At 44.9% G+C, this 21,657-nt stretch overlaps 1 protein-coding gene across 5 annotated transcripts in view; it reads left to right on the top strand.

The window, feature by feature from the left end:
- Positions 1-21,657, top strand: part of FLI1 (Fli-1 proto-oncogene, ETS transcription factor) — a 95,267-nt gene that overhangs the window by 520 nt on the left and 73,090 nt on the right. For 3 of the 5 annotated variants that reach the window (XM_067310000.1, XM_067309999.1, XM_013961597.2), the window contains exon 2: positions 1,641-1,749. In XM_067310000.1, coding sequence (XP_067166101.1) covers positions 1,684-1,749 — 66 coding nt within the window. In that variant the 5' untranslated portion in view covers positions 1,641-1,683. Of the gene's footprint in view, positions 1-1,640; positions 1,750-13,287; positions 13,505-21,657 lie in introns of those variants that run through there. The other 2 variants (XM_013961598.2, XM_013961599.2) reach the window with 2 other exon arrangements.

The following is a 21,657-nucleotide window of genomic DNA, read 5'->3' as shown; positions in this document are numbered from 1 at the left end:
GGGGAAATTGATATGTGAATCCTTGACCCTAGAAAATTTACTGGCTAAGAAAAATTACCTTGTCCCTCAACTCCGTCTACCCCCACCCCCCGTTGCAAGTTCAGAAGCAAAAGAAACTGGAATGCGTTAGGAGGGAGGACGACAGAAAAAAAGAATTGTACTTATCAAAAACACATTGTCGATTTTATAATCAGTTGCCCTTCTGTGCCAGCTGGCCGCGTAATAAATGCTTTAAAAATCAATAAAAGGGGGGGGGGGTACGTGCAGATAGAGAACTTGAGTTTTATTTTCCAGAGTTGTCGGGTTGGGTTTTTTTTCTTTCTTCTTTTCTCTTTCTCTCTCTGTATTTTTTTTTTTTTTAATCAGCAGATGTTTCAAAGCGACCCCGGCGCTGCGGGCACGGAGGTGCTGCCCTGGCGCTGCAGAGGGCTGGGGGCGAGCACGGGTGCTGCCCGCGGGGGCTTGCGGGGGCGGCTGGGGCGGCAGCTCGGCAGAGCAGGGGGCAGGCAGCTCCATCGCCCTTCGGACTTCTTCATTAACCAAACGAGGATATTTCGTGATTAACCAGCGTGCGCGGCTCTTCATGCCTACTTCTAATTTTGTAATGAAAATTTTAAGTTGCGTTTTCTTCCCGCTCCGAGTTCTGGATGAAATTCTGACTCTTCCCTCCCACCCCGGGAAAACGGGAGCGTCAGGATAGCTGCAATTACTAAGACGGGGGCTCACGCGTTTTAACGATGGACTGATTATAGTTTATATCGCTTTCTAGCGCTTTCTGAGGGACTAAAGATCTTGATAGAAAAAATAGATGTCAGATATCTTAGTGACTACAAATTTATTTTCCCCCACACCATTACATTTTTCACGACGGTTGTTAATCTCTGCAGTGATGTCGGGGGGGAGGGAGGCACACAAAAAAACGGTTCATCAGGAGATCATCAAGTCTTAGAACTACAGAAAAACAGATGCACTGCATTGAAACAAGCCTAAGATAAAGCACAGCTATGTTTGACAAAGTTACAGCACTATCCGAAATAGAAAGGCTGAGATTGACAACTCTTTTTTTTTTTTTATTGCTATTTGGAATGATACTTCCGTTCGCTATTTTTTAAATTTATTGTTTAATTATTATTGGTGGAAAAGGTTCTTTAAATCAATAAAGGCCGGCAGGCTAATGGCTCGGAATGGTTTCAATGAGTCACGAAAGGCAACTGCCCTTCATTTAGCCAAGTGAAACCCTTAGATACAAGTCAATAGGGTTAACTAGTCTCGACGTGAAAACATGAGTATTTCTGCTGGATTTTAATTGTTGGCTAAGAAATTCAGTTAATCACATGTCAAACATTTCCCTCTGCTCTGGTCAAAAGTGAAGAAGGCTCTTTCCTGGGGGGGGACCCCAAAAACAAAACCAAACAAACTATTGTTAAAACCTAGAAATAAAACCCTGCTTTTGAAGTCCTGTCTGTCACTTGACATTTAGTTATTGTGGTGGACGTTTTTCTGTGTTATTTCCTTAAAGGGCACACTCAAATGCTTGATCGCTTCTCATTAAGCTTTATCACTAACCTTATTTTTTAAATAGTGCTTTGTGCTTTTTCACTTTTGTGTATATACATATATGATTTTTTTTTTAATTTCAGGTCAATTTTAGGACCTTTAAAGATATCTATTAAACAAGTAAGGATGTTTCAGACTGTACCAGACACTTCGTCTTACGTCAAGGTAAGACATGACAGCATCTTTAAACAGGTAATGTCAAAAATTACAATCCTCCAAAATTCACAGTCATGTGTATTAGTTGAAAATCTCATTCCCATTCTCACTGAAGTTAGCAGAAAAATGTCCTTTACTTTCAAGGGGAGTTGGGTTAGAGTCTGAAGTATCTCAGTTATAGCTCTGGGCCGAGTCAAAAGTTGAATCATCGGGGACCAACAGTATGTTAGAGTGGTCTTGTCTTTTTATAATACATTGATGCTTGGTTTGGTAGATTATACTATAACTAATATTATAGTGAGAGTGTCCTGAATTACATTATAGTAGTGGTTTGTTATGCTGAAACCAATATGATAGTGGTGGTGTGCTACCAGTATTATATCATAGTGGTTTCCTAAATTGGTTTCCAATTTTCTGATTTCCTAGATACCATTTAGTCTTAAACCAAAGCTAAATTTCATTTAATATCCTCCTAACTCTCTGCTGAGCCAACCACTGAATTCAATATGCAAGATGATGTGTATAGTTCTGTTTTCAACAGGTACATTTCAAAATGAATTTCAAGGCTAAAAAAGTGTTTAATGAATTAAACCAAACCATCTCTTTCAGTTGCTAAATAAATGAATTGTCACACCAGGCAATGGTATATAATATTGGGATTTGTTTCACAGTGTTACTTATGGCTTACCTTGAACAATTCTTCCATGCAATTCAGTAGTTAAACTGACTTTAAAAAGCTTTACTGGTAATGGCTAATGCCAGGTACTACTAGATTTTGTACTCTGAATAGTTGGTTGTATATCTTTTTATTAAGCAAAAAAATGAATCTTAGAATGTATTTTGATGGGCCACTTCTTCCTCTTTCTTTTTCTGTAAGATTAAAACAAATTCCAAGGAAGGGTTGGCACAGCCTTGTCCCTTTATAGCTCAATTGAGTACTATATTATATTTGACATCATATAGTTTTTTTTTCCACAACAGTTCCCAAGAATGTAAATAAACCAAGCCTGAGACATCTGGGTTACACGTTTAAGGCAAACTCTGCATGCAACAGCACTTAGGGAAAATCTAAAACACAAGCCTCTTCTCTCCCAGGCTGAAGAAACACAGAAGGGTGTTAACTAGAGCTGGGTGGATAATTTGTAATGAATAATTTATTACAGGAATTCTGTCTCTCTCTCTTTTTCCCTTAGTCAATGATCCATGAGCCGATTGTGATGTTCGTGTTACATACACATTATTGGAAATGATTCACTGAATAATTCCTGTATATAATCCCTAGGCTGAAGCTCATTTTGCAGACAGTTTGTTAGGAGTATTAGTATTTGAAATGCAAGCTTCGTGGGATGAGTCCCCGGTCATGTGGCTTTACTTGTGTTCCCTGATTGGGTGAACTAGTGCAGCTCTCTGGACCAGGTTTTTTGAGCAAGTTCTACTGGAAATTGTCAAGATTCCATGTTCAGTTAATATCCCCCAAAACACACTCATAGCTCAGTGTTTCAGGGAATGTTGCTGATTAGATTTTGTTTATTAAATTCAAATAGTTTTGAACCAGATTCTGTAAGAACAGAAACTTAGTGGAAACCAAATGAAATGCAAATATCATGAAAGCGAATTCACAAGAAGTTCAAGTAAAGAAATATGCTATGCAGTCTGTACCCAGCTTTCGCATTAATTTTCCTTTGGCATCCCTATATGTGGGAAATGATCTTATATGCGTTCTGTTTAGAATGAAAAGATGAAGGCCCTCTGATATCCTATATTATGGTATCATTGCCTTTTGTTATGAGGCTAGATCCAGCTGCCACTGCAGTTAGTAGCAAAATTCCTTTTGAATTAAGTGGAAGCAAGATCCAGGCCTAAATAATTTAACATTCACAAAAGGATCAAATGAGTCAAGCCATAACAGCATCAGAACAGCCTTCTCATTAAGCAGAATCCTGCAGGCAAAGTGCTCGGACAAAATTTTCTTCCCATAAACGTGTGTTTTACCCACTAGGAAGAACTTCTAAGGCTGGACTTACATCCAGTGTTTCAGTGGTGGAGAGATAAGTGAGCTGCATGATGCTGAACGCTCTGCCTTTTATTACAACCCTTCATCCTCAGCTGCCATTATTTTGGGCAAGGACCTTGTCTTCTGGTATTTTGTCTGTAAAGCTTCATTCACACCAAAGTCATTGGGGAAATGACTTGTTTCTGTGCTTAAAATCAACAGGATTTTGACAGAAGTCTCTTAGGAACTGATCCAAAATCCTTTGAAGACAAAGGAAATATCTCTGAAAGGCTTTAGAAAGTTTAAGTTTTTGCACCCAGTGGTGCAAAAAGTTACCTGGATAGTTCATTCAATTTAGTGGAGTTGTTCTTTAAAGTAAGAACATGCTTACATTTGTGAAGATCAGAGCCTTAAACAAACAGGTCAGGCCAAACTTTGGCCTTGTGAGTTTGGTGACAAAGCTTCTGCTGCTTCCAATGTACCAAATGCCCACAGAGTGATTTTGACGGTAACTGGCTTATTTGTAAAAGAGGTGATCCTAATGATCTAGGAAAGTAGTCAGGAAACTTGGATACTGATCCTAGCTCTGCCAGGGTGGACTTGGTGTTCCTGCGCAAGACATTTCAACTCTCTGTGCCTCAGTATCTCGACCTTCCAAGTGCAGATGAAAGTGCTCTGTAAGGAGCATGCACTGTTCAGTTTTAGACAGCTCCTGCCTTCTATTTCCTGCTCCCCACACTGCTCTTCAAGGAAGACATTTAAAAAGCAGGAGGTTCTGAGTTCCAATTCCCTCCCTCTTCCCAGGTCTTTTTTTTTTTCTTTTTTTTTTTTTTTGCATTTTTTAGCATGCCGTTCCTTCTCTGAAAAAATGTATTTGCCTATCTTGTGGGAGGGAGGAATTCTTTATTTTAATGTATTCATTACATTGGCGCAATCCTGACTGAGTACTGGTACCATAACTCTATTATGTGGAACACAAGCAAGATTGGGTTCAATATCTTCTGTAAATCTTCTTCCCCAAATGCATCACGTATGTAAGCTTTACGTTAAGAGTTTATTCCCTGCATTGTGGAGAAAAATTACCCATCTCTCTGCATTGTGTCTGAGAAGAGGTTGCTAGCAGGGTGTCCGTGGAAGGTCCCAGGAGGAACAAATTTGCTGTCCTACCCCTGCGGTACTAAACAGTCTGACTATGACCACCTTCAGGCCATACTATCTTTCTACTCATGACTTTCAAAATGCAAAGGGGAGGGGTGGGGCTAAGAAGTTAGAGAAGGAGGAAGAAGAGGAGGATTTGAATTTTAAAATGGTTTGTTTTAACAAGAATGGTTTATGTTGAGTCACACGGGCAAAGTTCAGCTTCTCGGTGTTGTAACCTTGATTTCCATCACAATCAGATAGAACATATGTAACGGTATCTGTCTGTTAAAAGATCCTATATAAGTGCATGACAGGACTACTCATTCTCCTCTCATACACACTTCTCGTATGGGCCTTAACACGACAGAGTGGTAGGAAATCATAAATATTACAAATTAATTGTGGTCCTTACTGTTTTATTTTACACAGTTAATAATGTATTTGTATCTTTTATACCATTATGGGACTTACTGATCTGCAAGTACTTAATAAGTTGCAGTCTATCAGAGGGTGCTAATCTCATCTAAACATAAGTATTTGACTTTAGAGAATGAAACATGTAATATAATTGGGAAATTAAATTTTAAAAGACAGCACTGGAATCCTGACTATAGGGATATGGAAAGAATTAGGGCTATAAGCAAAGCAACATGACCTCTGAATACTGAATTTTTAATTATTACCATTGCCACAGCAGTCTTCACTCCCCTCCTGCACTGCCAGTTTGTGGTTTGGTGTGTGTGTAAGTGCCGTACAAGAACAGTTTGGCGGCGTGTTATTCGCCAGTGCTTTTCTCATGCCCTGCAGCAGCGGCATCCAAACACACTTATCTTCTCTATCGCTGCCCTCCTCGCACAGAAAAGTCATCGCTTCTGCTTTCGGTTCCCCAGCTCGCAAGCGCCGCTCCGGCCCCCCGGCGCTGGCAGCCCGCGGGGCTCCGCGGCGGGGCGGCCCCGGCCCGCGGCCGAGCCCCCTCTCTGCCCCGAGCCCCTTCCTCGGCACCGGCCGTGCGAGCCGGCGGCAAGGCTCGCCGGGCAAAGCTCCTTTGCCCCTTCAAGAGACGAGGCAAACAAGAGGGTGGTAATTGCCCCTGCTGCCCTCTAATACCTGCGAAGTGCTGCGGGGGGGGGGGGGGGGAGGACTCTCCCTTCTCACCCTCCTAACCTGCAAGGGCGCATTGCCACCTCAGGCTCTGCTGTCCAGCTTGCCTGGGGCGTCGGGCTTGTCCCTGCAGAGGGGGAACCTTGGGGGCGGTGGCTTTCCCTGCCGTGGCCGGGATCAAAACACTGGGTGGCCCTGCGCTGCCTCTTTTGCTTTGATCCCTAAGGATTGAACTCTCGCGTCTGGCTGCGTTGGGAGCCCCGTCAATTTGGAGCTCGATATCCCGGAGTTACCACTGCTTTTCCCCTTCTCACCTTCTCCTCGCCTGAGGATAGTATTAAAACAGTCACCCGATAAGGCAAATTTCAGCCAGTTCCCAAGAAGCAGCTCAGGTAACGCTTGAGGACGCCTTGGACCTTGGTTTGTTTTGCAACATCTGCTCAGACCGGCGCTCCTGGGGGAGGCAAGAGCGCTTGCTCCCCGCTCCGACCCCTTGGCCGATTTGGGGCAACAGGCGCAAAAGCAACAGGGCATATTCCCCATGCGGGCTTGTGCGATGGTCTCCAGGCCGGACCTTTGAACGGGCATGAAGACGCGCTTTACTCTGGCCTCCAAGAGATGGGAGGAAGGAACCACCGTGCAAGCGCAGTTCTCGCTTTAAAAATGGATTTCATGCAGCCATAATGTTTGTGGTACTGTACAAAGAAGCATATTCATGGAGGCAAAATAGTCTGGGTGGCTGGAAACAATATTTGGTTTGTTCTTGCTTTCACTCTGCCTGGAAAGTTTACAGAAGCCCTAAAGAGGGATTTTTTGAGGAACAAAACAGGGAGATTTTCATTGGAGAGGAAAGTCTGAAGGCTACTGACAAACCCTGACACGGACACGTTATCATTCCCGCTCCGCAGTAGCGGCCAGAGGCTGCCCCGGGGACAGGTTGCAAGGAAAGAGTATTCCATTATTATTATTATTATTATTATTATTATTATTATTATTTGCAACAGAAATCTCGCAACGCAGATCATGCCTAATGAATCATCCGAGGGGAAATCGCACCTAGGGACGTGTTTCCCGGTTAGCCTGACGGCGGAATGCGCCCTACAGGTGTTCAGGGACACATGCATGCTGGAAGTGTGTTCGTGTGGAGCAGGCAGAAACGCTAGGGAGCCTTAGCCTAGCAGAGAGCAGAAAGTTAAAGACTTCAGGGACTGAATTTCTCCAGTTCAGGCGGCATTGTTCCCGCTGAGGGTATCCTCTAGCGCCTTATCCATTTCTGCACAATTTTTTGCAGTTACTGGCTTCCAGCAGAATTTCAGTTCCTCGCACCCAGGCTCGGGAGGATGGGAACAGGTTCCTCCAAGGAAGCTGGGAATTGCAGTAGTTCTGTCGACAGGGGTAGACTGGACAGCTGTGAGCAACGCCCAAGCCTCGTACAGGAGCATGGGCGCTGGCATGAACTCTTATGTCACTCCCAGACTTAGTACCGATTCACATACGTATATACCGGATCGTTTTCTTTTTTGACAGTCATTTCTTGAGGCAGAAATGCTGTTAAGTCGTTAGACTTGCAAGCCTTTGATTAATGCGTTCTGACAACTTGGTGCTAAAGGATTTCATTCTTGTTTGCACCTACCTTTCTATTTTAGCTTCTTAAAATCCCCTTCCACTTCCCGGGGTCCAGCGAGTCCTGCCTAACTCTTACCCGTGCTCAGTGCAAGTGCTGTGTAGTGAAGAACCGGCATTGTTTCTTCCCTGCTTTACCTTCAAGATACGATTTGAATTTAATTTGATAAGGTGGAAATGTAGCATGTCGAAGCTTTTTAAAATAAAACAGGCTCGCGGGCGCAAGGGACAAGCTTTCACATTCGGTGACTTCTGCCTTTCCAGGCACCAGAATTCAAGCAACCAGCCCCCCCCCCCCCCAACTCTATGACCTTCTAATGGCTCTGTTCTTTCACAATTGGCAGAAAAACGTCCCCCCACCAACATGCGAGTTGCAGTGTATTTTCTATTCCAGCCTTCCGTGAGCTCTCCTAGCCCCGTGTTTAGAAAGAGAGGAGGTGTGGAGGGAAAGGGGGAGCAAAAAGGAAAGAAAAAGAAAGTGAATGCTAAGGGGGAAAAATGCTTTAAATCTTTCCTGCAAATCTCCAGATATATGAAGTCTAAGGAACAAATTCAAAGCAGGCACGGACGCCTGAAGAGAAGTTAGAGAGAAATATTCTGTTCCATTCAAGCGCATCAAGGGTCTAGCTGAAGTCTTGTTTGGCTAAGGTCAGACGAGACTGGGTTCTCCAATAAAAATAAATCTCAAATTAATTATGGCCTCAAGCGAGGGGCCAGACGTTTGGAGCTAGTGCACTGCAGCCTGTTTTTTTGGCCTTCAGTATTTTTGTTTTTTTGTGCTTAGCTTTTCAATAATTGCGGGATGGGGGAGGGCGGGAGGGCGGGGGCTGTTTTACTGGGACGTGGAGCTCGAATAAAACTATCCAGGACACTGCTTACCCACTCTTCACGTGATTGCGATGCAGCTTCAAAGCTACCTGCATCTTCTCCACTTCTAAGACATTACATTTTACTTAGTACTGATTATTAGTGAATAACTTTCTGGCTCCTGCTTCCCAAATCCCCTGAGCTGTTCCTGTAGACCAAGAGATGTGAGGTAGGAGGGACCCGATCCTTCAATTACATGGCTGGAAAACTCAACTGATTCCCCTTTATTGCTGTAACTGAAAAGCAGAGGTTTTACCCTATTAGTTTAATCTAAACTGGGATTCGTTTCTGGGGATCAAGTCCCAGGGCTGTAGTTTGGCCTTTTTGTCTTGTAAGAAAGTAGGTTTAGAAATAAACAAAACACGTTGCGTTTTTCATTTTGCAACGAAGTCAGTGCCAGAGGAAACTCAGACCCGGAAATTTTATTCACTGAAGTTGGTGGGGACTTTCTCTCTAGTAAAGGCTGCAGCAGAATAGACCCTGGCCTTCTGCAAATACAGCTCCAGGAAAAGCACGGTGGGAAACATTATAAATACGTTTATAGAGAATCTTATATATAGAAAGTAATATATATATTATATATATATATACACACAACAAACCTAGCGTAGGGAACAAAAACACGCATAGAGAGAGGCAGAGCTAGTTTAAAAAGAGGAAACTTTGTCACAGTTGGTGGGTAGATAGTGGGAAATGAGCCGCTTTCTAGTGACCAAGTCAGGGTGGGGCTGCTGTTTTTGGGGGGTTCCTCTCGTATTTACCGCGCTAGTGCAAAGCGCGAGAGGCAGGCGAGGGCATTAACTAGCGTTCAGCTGACGCTGTTCTGATAAGAGATACAGTGGAGTAAGCCAGTCCCCCTTCCCGTCCTCTAAAAAGAATATTTGTGACCTCCAATTGACACCCGAGGATGTTTTCATTATATTTACTTCTGTAGAATAAATAGACGTTTTAAATTATGAAGTCGTGACCGCTAATCCCGCGTGAATTAGAGACAAAAACTCAAATCTTTGAGGGTATCTGCTCCCGCGAAAGCCTGGCATTGAACTACACCGAGGGGTTAACTCCTTTGATACTGGATGGGAAATAGTCTCGGGCCAAATTCCATCCAAGATGTCTTTATTTATTTCAATTGGATTACACTAAAAACGGCGTTTTCACCTTCTGTGTGTGAGACTGCACTCGCTGTCATTCAGTTAAAGGATCAAGGGAAGAGGTGGGAAAATGCCAAGTGTTTTGATCAGTATTGAACTAATTAAAGACTTTGGACGAGAATTTCATTTCATTCATAGGCACAGTTAAAAAATAATAATTGATGAGTAACTGATTTCTACCAGCCTGTCCCAATGTAAGCATTTGAAATCTTCCGTGGTTGCCAAGATCAAATGATTTTCCAGATGTCTAGTGGTAACCACATTAAACAGATCATAATTCCTTTACTGTACATACACATGCATCCAAGAATCGAGCATCAGATTAAAAGTCGCACACATTTATCAGCCTCGTGCTTGCACATTGCGCCCTGAGATGGCTCCGCGCCCCTCTCAGCGCGAGCCGCCTGCCTTTGCACCCTTCCTATCAAACAGTTAAACGTAAAAGTCACTGAACGATCACCTAGGATGATTCAGAACTTGGCGCACGAAGTTTATGAATATTCCAGCCTTTTCCAAAAAGTTTGAGATAACTTTTTTTTTTTAGGGAAAAAAAAAAAGATGAAGCAAAGGTTCTATTGTTACATTATTTGGGAGGAGAATAATAGATCATTCAGCTTGTCTGCTATAGTGTTTAACAACTTCGCTCATTACCTTATCTCTTGGACTTTTCGCAAATCTGATTTTAGACCAAACACAGGGACCAGGGGTAAAGCACGGAATATCCGTGATGGATCCAGTCTAACCCCAACAGGCTTCATTTTGAGTCATCCTCAGGCTAGCAAAATAAGCCCCTCTGGTCACGGTGCCGATCTGGCAATAAAATGTAGAATTGGGTTCCTAAAATACCTCTTAAGCGTGTGTGTGTGTGTGTGTGTGTGTGTGTGTGTGTGTGGAGGAGGGGGGGGTCTGTTTAACATCCTCCAGTCTTTGGGAGCCCTGGGGACCCACTGCAAGTGCTGGGCTTGTTCGCCCCTTCCTCCTGGCGACGGGGAGATGGGGCTGGGCGAGTGCCGGGCTCCGCTCGGTGCGCCGGTGCCTTCTTCCCAGGTGCCTCCTCCCCGCCGCTCCCAGCTCCCCGCCGCTCCGCAGCCCGGCCAAGACCTGCCGACCACGCAGCCTAAACCCGAAATGCTCCGTGAGGTCCGTAGATGACAGAGACTCTTTCCAGGGTAGTTTTTTTCCCCTTCCTTCCGTGGTTTAGCTCCTCAGCCTGGCCTTTCCCTCACCCCCCACCCCCGTTGTTGTTCGGAGGTTGGTAGAGCACGTTGTCTAGAGAGGAAACCATTTGGGTTTTGAAAGGATGCGTTTCACTCTTCCCCTTAACCTCTTGCTTTTCTGGTCGCTGCAGCCTGCCATGTGCTAACACTGCAGGCGGAGTGGAGAAGGGAGCAGTTGCCGGGCGGGGGGGGGGGTGGTGGGAGAGAGGGGAGGGAAAGAGAATGGAAGAGCGCAGCGAGGACAGCAAAGGGTTAAGCGTGATTTCTTTTAATTGAACTCCAGTTCTTGTGGCCCTAGGCAAAGGGGGGAGCTGACCCCGCTAGCAGCATCCAGATGTGCTGCTCTCCGGGGACCCCGGCGCAGACCCCTGGATTGTAAAGCAGCCGGCGGCGGCCGGCGGCGGGGGCGAGACCAGGCGGCCGGGCTGTCCCCTCGGCTCCCCCTCCCCTCCGCCGCCTGCCTGCAGACGGCCTCCGTCGCTGGCAAGCCGCAAGCCCAAAGCTCCAGGTCTGGTCACGTTCAGTCCCGTGTCTGCATCTGAACGCAAAAATTGTAGCTGAATTGATGAGGCTAATTTCAGAGGAGGGGGGAGGGAGGGAGGGGAGGAGGGAGGGGCGAGGGGGATCTACAGCTCTCTCCTGCCAGCTTCGGTCTTGGAGAAATAAAGTATTAATAAGGCATCTCTGCCGCAGCCGAGTAGAAACACTAGTGGCATTATTGTATTTCCCTTTTGGAAGGGGCGGGTGCAGAGTAACTTTGGATATAATTTTGATTTTTTTTTCCCCCTGTGGTTGGACTAAAGGCAGGGGGGAAACAAAAAGACTGGACACAACTGGCACTGGACAAGGTAATCCCCTGCACAGAGAGATCTGACGTTCAGGAGTGTCCTCCTACTTTGACACTTTCTTTCCTGGCTTCACCCTCCCTTTATTACAACCTCTGCTATTTTCCTGGGGCTGCAGCAGTTTGCAGAAGTGGGGAATAAAGGACGCCCAAAGTATTGCATGATGTGTTCCGCTGCTCGCTGCTTGTTATTTTTGCAAGGGGGGGAAGTGGAGCGCGTTAGCTGGACAGGCGGGTATTGTCTCCTTGGGGCGTTTGGAGAGTTTCATTCTTTCCCGGGGAAAAAAAAAAGAAAGAAAAGGAAAGGAAAGGAAAGCGCGTTTCTTTTCTGGTGATCGCTCTCGTTTGAATGAAAGAGAGAATTTCATGTCAGTGACTTGCCAGGTCTAAAATGAGATTTTAGGGCTGGTGTTTTGGTTTGGTTTTGCTGCAGTGCCCACTCTGACACAGCCTCCGGGAACCTTAATTTCAGCTGATCTGACAATTATTGTAAATTTTAGTCATTTTTCAACTTATAAAGCCTTTTCCGGCTCAGTGGGGTTTTTAACAGCTTAGCGAGAAAATTGCGTTGTGAGGGGAGGCTGGGGAAGGTGCTCCTAGCTCCTTAAGTGCAATGGATCGACTTCCATTGACTTCAGTATCTCTGATTCAGACCCCGATATCGCACGTCTTGAAATGACTGGGAGCGAGGGAAAGGGAAAGGGGATGAAAGTGGCCTCAAGGAAAAGCAGCTCCACTTTCCTGCAGCACCATTTTCAGCGTGTGTTTAACTGGCAGCGTCGTTTGTTTTGTTTTTGTTCCCTCCTAAAACCACTACCTACTCGAGCTTGCTAGCCTTTGAACTTTTTTTTTTTTAAGAGTATTTCAGAAGTAACGCTGCCTCCCCCCCCCGATGTTTCTTTGAAAACGACGGGGAACGGCTAGTTTCTTTGGAAGGAGAGTCAGCAAACCCTGCATCTGCGAGCGTAAGAAAGCACTTGACATCTTTGACTCGAGCTGGCTTTTTGTCTGTCTCGCATTATTGCACTTACCGCTCCTTTCTGGCAGGGACTGGACTCCAGTCTCACGCTCCTCGCCGGGAGCCCTGCCTGCGAAAGGCGTGAAGGAGAGGGGCCGCACTATGGTTTAAATGCAACGTTTTAATCGTCCCTTTTTCTTCTTCTTTTTTTTTTTCCCTCTCTCTCTCTGCGTGCTCCGTCTGAATTGTATTTACCGTTTTCTCCCCTTAATTTTGCCTGTGACTGGAAAACGCATTAATAAAATCTGTGGGAAGAGACGGAAATTCAGTGAGTCAGGCTAAAGTCGCTCCAGCCAAAAGAAAAAAAAATGCAAAAAACATACTAAACTAAACTGTGGGATGACACACAGAGCTCGGTAATACAGTCGGGGGTGCAAGGCAAGGTCTCCATTGGACTGGCTGCGCTAGCGACAAACAAGAGCTGACAGAGGTAGCTATTGTTCTGCCCCTTCTTATCTAAATGGAGCAAATATCCTGTATGTAAAATATATATATTTTGATCAAGAAGGCAGGACCAGTGGAGACGAAAGTTTCCTCCTCGAGTGACTTCACTTCCCAAAATTAGCAGAAAAAAACGTTTCATCCGGTTAACTGTCTCTTTTTCGCTCTGCTGCAACAGCCAAAGTTAAAAAAAGAGAGACAGAGCGAGAGAGAGGGAGGGAGGGAGAGGAGAGAGGGGGTAAAGGCGGAAAAGTAAGATCACTGGAAGGACAGCAAAGTGAAAGAGAGAGAAGGATAAAAACTTCAGGAGGCTTCGGTTGCAGGCTAAACCGGGTCAATGTGTGGAATATTGCTGGCAGCGGCTGGAAGTTTTTCTAGATGGACGGCACTATTAAGGTAAGCGGGGCAGGAGGGGCCGGCAGCCCGCGGCCGGGGGCGCCGGGGCGCGGGTCCGGCTCCGTCCCGGCGCGGCCGCCCTCTCCTCCTCCTCCTCCTCCTCCTCCTCCTTCTCCTCCTCCTCCTCCTCCGCCGCCGCCGCCTCCTGGCGGGGGACCTCTCCCCTCGCCCTGCCGCCGCTCGGCGCCCGCCGAGGGGCTCGGGCTGGGCGGGGGGCGGCCCGGCGGGTGCCGGGGGGCCGCCGCGGCGGGGAGGCACTGACAGCTCCGGCCCCGCGGCGCCGCGGCGGGGGGCCGGCTCGGGCCGGCGGCGAGCGCAGCGCGGAGGCGCCCGGGGCGCCGGTGGCTCCGAGCCGGCCCCAGATGTGAGCCCCCGGCGCTTAGATGTCAGCCGGCTCTGATTTCCTCGCCTGAAACGCAGCGCCGCTTCTGATGGTCGCCCGTGCGTTTCCTCTAGCAGTTTTTGGGGGGAGAGCGAGGGACGGGGCGGTTTGGAGGAGAACCACCACCCCAGCTCGGGACGAGGCAGGGGGAAGGGGAAGCAAAGAGTGTGGCAAAAAACCACGAACCTCTGGTGGCCTTGGGCAAGCGAGGACTCTGTTGTGACTTGGAGAATGGTTCCCCCTCCTTTTCCCCCGTCAAACTGACTAGTCCTTACGCCTTTGCAAGGATAAAGTAAGCCTTGTCCAAGCCCCTTGAGGTGGCTCACGCTATTTCTCAAAGCCTAGGCAGCAGAGGCTTGGCTTTCTTGCTTTTGGGGACCCTTGTGCAATTCTTACGGGCTCTTCTTGAGGGAGCGCTATAGCACAGAAGCAGCTCGAACAGTCCAGCCTTGAAGCGAGAGACGCTGTGGGTGTGTTTGGGTTGGAGGATTTCGAAAGATGCCTATCGCCTGGGTGGGGTGTTGATCTCTTAAAAGTCTTTTTTTCTTTTTTTTTTTTCTTTTTGCTGACCTGGGGAGAAAGAAGCTGTAGACTGGCAGGAACTGAAACTTTCTCCCTTAGATTGCAGTTTGTGACAAGTGCACTGTTTGGAAGGGCCTCCAAAAAGGGGAGGGCAGGGGGAGGAGATGGGCAAGAAGAAAAAATGAAAAGAGGAAAGAAAGTGGGAATGAAAGGGGGAAAGTCAGAAAAGAAGAGAGAGAAAGCAGGAGTGTGTAAAGTACAAAATTTGGGAGGCATGGCAGGAATAAGACACGTCTCCCCTATCACCTCCTCAGTTCTGTAGCAAAAGTAACCCAGGCCTCATTCAGGATATGCTTAGTGCACCACAACCTTCTTTGATTTGTGGAGCCCTAAATGTTGTATAGTGAAACTGCAGAAATTTCCCATCTGTACATTTGCTGCAGTGCACACACAGACCTGCTTTTCTTTGCAGGCCACAAGCCCCCTGCACCATCCTCTGAAAGCTGCTGCAGTATTCACACATAGCTCAGGGTGCCTACGGGGAGCTCCTCCTCTCCCCACTCTCCCTATGTTGCAAAGTATTATTGCTGCTCCCCCTTCCCCCCCCGATTTGGAGATGAGGAACTGCAACACAGCAACCAGGCCTACAGTCACGTTGGGCAGGCTGTGGCAAAAGGAGGAACTCTCACCCGCATTGCAGGTCACTACCCTGGCTCCTGGATCTGCCCGCTCACTGCTTTGCAGGCTTTGGTTATGTTTTCCCACTTCTCTTGTAATCCAGAAATAATTTTGCTGTTTGAGCTAAGAGACATGGGATCTGGATACCTGGGAGTCTCATCTTGGGTTCCCTTACTGAGAAATTGCAGGATCATAAGCAAGCTGCTGCAGGTCCCCATGTCCCATTTACCTCCTTCTATAATTTACCCTTTTCTGTAATGTGCATTTAGATCACTGGTTGAAAGCTTCTCCTGCAGTGCCCTCAGGATTATATAAGGTTTCTTGCAAATTTTCTTGTTGGGGAGAAAAAGAGCAGGTTCCCAATCAGTCTTAGCCCTGTGCGTTGACAAATCTGCTGCAGTTTACCACTAAAAGGAAGGGGCTAGGCCACCTTGCTTGGTTTGTCTTAGGTGAAGGGCAATGGGAGAGGATGTGGCTTGAGATGCTTAAATGTTTTTAATGTGCTGAGCTCTATATATAACCTGTGCTTCAGGGTAGTTCAGGTTTTATAAACTCTAGGACATGCTAAAGCAAACCTGTACTGTATCCAGGGGAAAGCAGTTTAAAAGCAGTCTTACCCCTGGATCTGTTTGCCTGAAGTTTGTATGTGTTGTTCTCTCTCAAAGCTGTGCATTGGGATTGGGAAATAATACAGCAGAAAGATACACAGAGGTGATTGCAGAGCAAAAAAAAAAAAAGTAGAGAAAATGACTCATGGTCGAGCAGCACCTCCCTCCAGAAACTCAGAAACATACCTGCCTTTAGAGAAGATAAGTGCTATGCAGCTCAGAGTAGAAGTGGGAGCGGGGTACCTCTTCCAGGTGATGGTCTTCTTTGAGAACAAGCATAGAACTGTTTTCTGCTCTGTCTTTTTGAGCAATTTAAATAACACAAGTGACTGTTCTTTCAGGTCCTATGCAAAATTATTCCACAGGCTAATTGTTTTAATTGAGTAAAAGAATTTTAATTGCACACTAGCCTGCTGCAGCAGGGAAATACGCTTTAAAATTCAGAGTCCAGTCGGAGTCCGGTCTACTATAAAAATATCTCCCTTCATCCTGCAGTCCCCAATATTGGGCTTGTACCTTCCTCTTTATCTTATTATGCCATTCAGAAAGAGTTCTGACAACAGACTCTCTGATGGCTGGCTTTGCTGACCTGGAATAATTTAACCGTAAACCTGCCTAAATGCAGGGTAACTTCGTAGGTAAGGGGTAGTTCTTCTGCAGCCTTGAGCTGTCCTAAGGGCTCACGGTTGCGTGCTGCTGCAATACTGGGGAAAGGGAGCATGGTCAGAGCACAGACATGGTCAATATGATCCTGGGCTACATTTTCTTCCTCTGTGGACATTGCGTGCGAATGTAAATTGAAGTTGTCGTCACAGTTCTTTAACACAGAGCTCAGGGAATGCATAAATAGAATTATCATAGGATCAGCACAGGACTTTAAGACATTTTTTGCTATCATGCACTGACTTATGTCACATGCGGTATTGCTGAACCAAAGCATCAGGGCTAGAATGCATCTTCTTTTCTTCACAGATGATTGTTTATCTTGAGTGAATATAAATTAATTACTGAGGTGTTGGGTAGCAATTTTTGTTGCATTCTTCAAATAATCTATTTAATACCTAATTTGGGGGTTGGATTGGCTGATTTGAAAAGTGACCTCTAGAAAAATGTTCTAAGGTCTTTTATGGAGAAAGAAGTACTGCAAATCTTTATCTTTATTAATTCATTTCCGTATTTTCTTCATATTCTGTGAACAACCCTTGCAGAAGATGACTGGGAGCCAATGAAACTGCTGATGGCTTGTGTTTGGACTAATTTTAAATAATCTGTAACATTTCTGCTTTGTGCATCCAGATACTTCAGTTCATATCTTATTTGGACTAACATCCTGCTTTGGCTTAATTCATATTGTGTTTTGGGGGTTTTGGTTTTTATTGCCTCAAATTAAATCAAAACAGGGTACCTCTAATGTCAACAAGATGCCCATGCATGGGCTTCTTTCCAGTAACACATGGTGTGGCTTCAAACTGGTTTAATCGTTTCAGTTCCACCTTACATGTGGACAAGACATAATTAAAGTAAATACGCTTGCTAAAACCTGACTGTTAGTAAAAAAGCATATTGGATGTGACTGTTGCTTTTATTCTGTGAAAACATGTAGATATGGATGGGCATAAGAGAGAGTAAGACCATTTAAAGGACATACGATGGAAGTTCTGCATTACCCAAGTAGATGACAACCATGCATGCCTCTTTCTCTTTCCACGAGAAGACAGCTTGTATGTTGGTGTTGCTAATAGCAAAGGGTGGGGTAGGGTTTGTATTGCAATCACTGTTTCTTGTCATTTGTGAACTGCAGGCGTTTGCTCTTGTCCTGAAACTTGGCCATCAAGATCTCCAACTAAGAACATGTTTCCTTTTTGAGCAAGTTTGAATCTCTGTTTGGCCATTTTTAAACTGCCCTGACTTTGGCCCTTTAGAGATGTCCTTTCCTGGCAAAAAGGCATTGACTCCTAGGGCAAGAATCTTAACTGAAAAAATTGCATAGATGTTTGTTTGCTGGAGTCTTTCTATGTTGCTGTCCCTCAAAAGCAGTTTTGAACAAAACCATCTGAAATTTCCGAGGCATAAATTCCTTGTTCCTTGATGCCTCAGTCCACATTTAGGTGTCACACCTGTGGATGCTGGAGAACAGCTTTCTAATATACAATGGCACAAACCTGTTAGGAACATTTTGTAATTGGGATATTTTCATAATGCTACTTATTTTGCTGCTTCATTTTCCCTCAAAGATGTGTATGCAAATGAGTGCCTTTTGCCGTAGCACGAACTTATGATCATGCCTTAGTGCTGGGTGCTGTCGACTCCAGGTATTTGGCACTAGCTCCCATTTGCTACACAAGTAAAACACGGGGAAAGAGTCTTTGCAGAATAGGTAAGAACTGAGTAGCTCTGCCTCTCTGTACTAGAATTTTTCCTGGTATAGGAAGGAAAAGTGGTCTGAAACAAACCTAATACACAACATACAGCACAACTGCTTAGATTTTAGGCACTTGGGGTTTCATTCGGAGGCTTTAAGGAGGTGCTGAGAGCCTTTTATAGCTTCTCTCCACCACTGTGGATTTTACCCTAACAGGATGTGGTCAATTTGAGTAGTAGCATGCATGTCTTGAGGATTTCATGCTTTTGTTTTAGTTATTTGTTTTAATTCTGTGATGCTCCTACTGTAAGATGAGGGAAAGGTCCAGCTTCTATCAGTCCCTGCAGCATATATTCTAAGGAAAGTTTTGCTGGAGTCTTGATGTATAAAAGTAGAATTATTCATTGGAATATTATGAGAAAGGTACAGAAATCAAGAGAAGCAAAGAGTGAGATTACACTTCAAAGTGTGGTCTTAGATGATATGCTGATAAGGTGAGGTATGCGCCTAAGGTGAGAATGGCCTTTATAGCAATTTTTGCAGAAACCAGAATATACTCTCTTCAGGTCTCTCCTTCCTGTCTTTACAGAAGGCTTTCCTCTTGATTTCAGTTCATGTTGTCTTTGAAAGATCAAGGCCACAAACATATGAACACAGAACCTTATACTGTGGGGTATCTTTCATTCTCTTCCCCTTAAAACATCAGCATGTGAAGTATTTCTACAGCACCACATAGATTGCCTTTGAAAAATGAAAGTTTGTCGTTTCTGCTTGAGTTTACTTGACCACTTATTGAAAGACCCTGTGTCCCATCTCAGTGCAAACATGCACAAGCAGGAAAATTAAAGGAGCCAAGGGAGCCTTAACATGAGGTTTCCAGACACCTGTGGGTTTGCTAGACACCTAGCACTCCAGGAGCATGGTGTTAGTACCAGAGCGTGCATGGATGTGTGGCTGGCCTTGCCCAGAAGAGATGGGTCTAAAACATCAAGCTTAGTTCTGCAACTTGGTTTGAAGCCAACTTTTCCTCCAAATGTAAAATTCTCTTTAGATCGTTTGTTCTGAGTTGAACAACTGCTCTGCTTCCAGTGTCTGTGTCTGCCGCTCTCATGCACGTGTGAACATGAGCACTCAATGAATATATGTAGCGTTGGCATGTAAAAAGAACTGATTTGGAGCACATTTCTTGGGTTATAAGAAGTCTCGTTGTACTTCCATGGGTGATGCTTAAGAACACCTTCTGAGTGAACAAACAGTTTCTTACAAGGCTGTTAGTGCGTATTTATAGGTGTTTTTGAAAATGCAGACTAAAATATCACAATGCAAATGTGGTTTTCTGCCTGCTTCTGGAAATAATCTGCCTGATTGCGGGCCCAGGTCTTTGCTAACCTGCACGCATGCTGTGTCATCATAGACGCTAGGCGGTCAGGGTGCACATCAAGGTAATTTATTGTCAGCCTGAATTGTGCAGGTATAAGCAGCAATGTATGTTCTAGGACAACGCATAATCTAGTCTACTGAGTTCAAAATATCAAAGTCTCCAAAATGTTAATGCAACTACTACTTATTTTCTTTCTTCCTCTCATTACCCAGGCCACATAATTACTGATGCGTATCTACCCGGCTAGTAACACTGATCTAGAAACCTGCCTCTTGTAGTAAAGCCACAAACGTTACCTCCCTCCTCCCCCACCCCCGCTACCAAAAAGATTTTCCTTTAGCTGTAAGGCAGCGACCCAAACAAAAGGGATACATCTTGCTGTATGTTACTGCTGAAGCCGGTTAGGTTTGTCCTGATGAACCTTTTGCTTCTCTAGTGACAAACGGTACCAAAGGCAAAACTTCGAAAAAATAACCTGGCAGGAACCATCAGTATTTGATACCAGCGACACATTAATATATTTAATTCTGATTTGTTTCCATCTTTTGAAGTCAGAGCCCTAAAAATAGGCATATAAGTGCATATTTGTGTAACTAAGTAAGCAGCTTGATTTGCAAAGGTACTGGCAGCCTGTAACTCCTACTAGTTTTTGAAGGTAACTGCTCCCTTTGAAAACCAAGCCACTTTCTAGTGCTTATTTAAGTATTTCAATTCGGTATGTAAACATGTTGATTAAGATTTGCAAAGCTGGCTAAGGGGCATTGAATATACAACTCTGACTGGAAATAACTGGGAGAAATAAGGCTAAATCCCACAGGCATCTTTCAAAATCTCAGCCTTTGCTTCTCTTCAGCATTGGCATGATGCAGTAAAGAGAAGGACCCTGGTTCTTCATGCGTATCAAGCATTCTTTTCCCATTTTTTTCTAAAATGCAGTTCAGAAACACAGCTCAATAGAGTCTCTGGCATTAAACACCATGGATATAGCTAAGCCTACTGGTTTATTTACATACGTCTTGATCCAGTTCTTTCAGCACAGATGAACCTGGAGCTCAAGCAACAACAGGGCTGTAAAAGAACAAGGGACATTAAAAAAAAAAAAAAAAAAGTGTAAAACCCCCCCAAACCTGCCCAAGCTGCAGTCCCAGGAGTTGAACTTCAGCCTGTTGGCCCACGCTTGTCAATCATGCAGAGGGAGTGAAAATAACATAACAGGCAGGAGAGCCTTTAATTAGTCATTTGCTGATTTCCCACTCAGCAAAAAACTGCCATTCTTAACTAATGCTGGTTTTGATCTGAGGGAAGGAGATAAATCAGCAAGAATACGTTTTTTTTAAGTTGGCTGATGAGTGAAAAAAAGAAACTGGAGTCGAGTATGGTGGTCTCAGTGGAAGGTGTGGTGAGTTCTGGAAACCGACTTTTGTATGATGAGAAAATTCTTATGCGAACGTTTTTTATAGTACCTTTCTTTTTAAAAAGTGGATAAGCAAGAGATTTAAAAAGGTTAAAATACCATGTTTATAGCTAGCAGCAGAGTTTGGCTCTCTGGTTTCTTCTGAATAGCTCTTCTTGTTGTTCCAAGCTTGATTGACTTATAACTGCATCTGAACCAACCTCACATCAGTTCCTTTTTATCAGCCAAAGTGAGACTTCCTGTGCTCCACAGTCTGGTTTCCTGATGTGTTTCCTTTTTCCTTTTAACAGAACAAAGGAAACTGTAACTCCTCCACTGCTCCTGTTCCAAATCTCCTTGGGACTTCATATAACGCTAGCCTCGAACATTTGCCTTTTATTTTTTCTGCCTAGGCTCTGAGTCAGGCTGCCTAGAGTGATAGTGCCCTCTTCATATCTAATTGAGTTTTGCATTGCCAACTGCAGAGAGGCAAGAACTGTGTTGTTGAAATGCAGTCACATTTAGAGTAGTGGGCTGCAGCCATGCTCTAGACCACCCAAGTAAGGCAAAAAAGGAATACTTTGGCCAAAGACTGCTTTCTAGTATACATACAGGGTTTTTAATGTTCTGGCAAAGGAAGCAAATAATCAGCTGTTGAGATCTCATTGATTTGCACAGGCTTTTTTCAGTGTGAAGATACTTGGTATTTGAACTTGGGACTGGAACTTAGTGTCTAAAATATGTAGGCCGCTGGCAGAAATGCTCCCCCAAATGGTTACACGTATACTGTACAAACGGCATCGCCCGAGGCCGCGCTGGACCTGGCA

Source organism: Apteryx mantelli, chromosome 23 (genome assembly GCF_036417845.1).
Source record: "Apteryx mantelli isolate bAptMan1 chromosome 23, bAptMan1.hap1, whole genome shotgun sequence".
NCBI classification, from domain to species: domain Eukaryota; kingdom Metazoa; phylum Chordata; class Aves; order Apterygiformes; family Apterygidae; genus Apteryx; species Apteryx mantelli.
The sequence above is the reverse complement of the archived record's forward strand: the minus strand, read 5'-3'. Positions and strand labels throughout refer to the sequence as shown.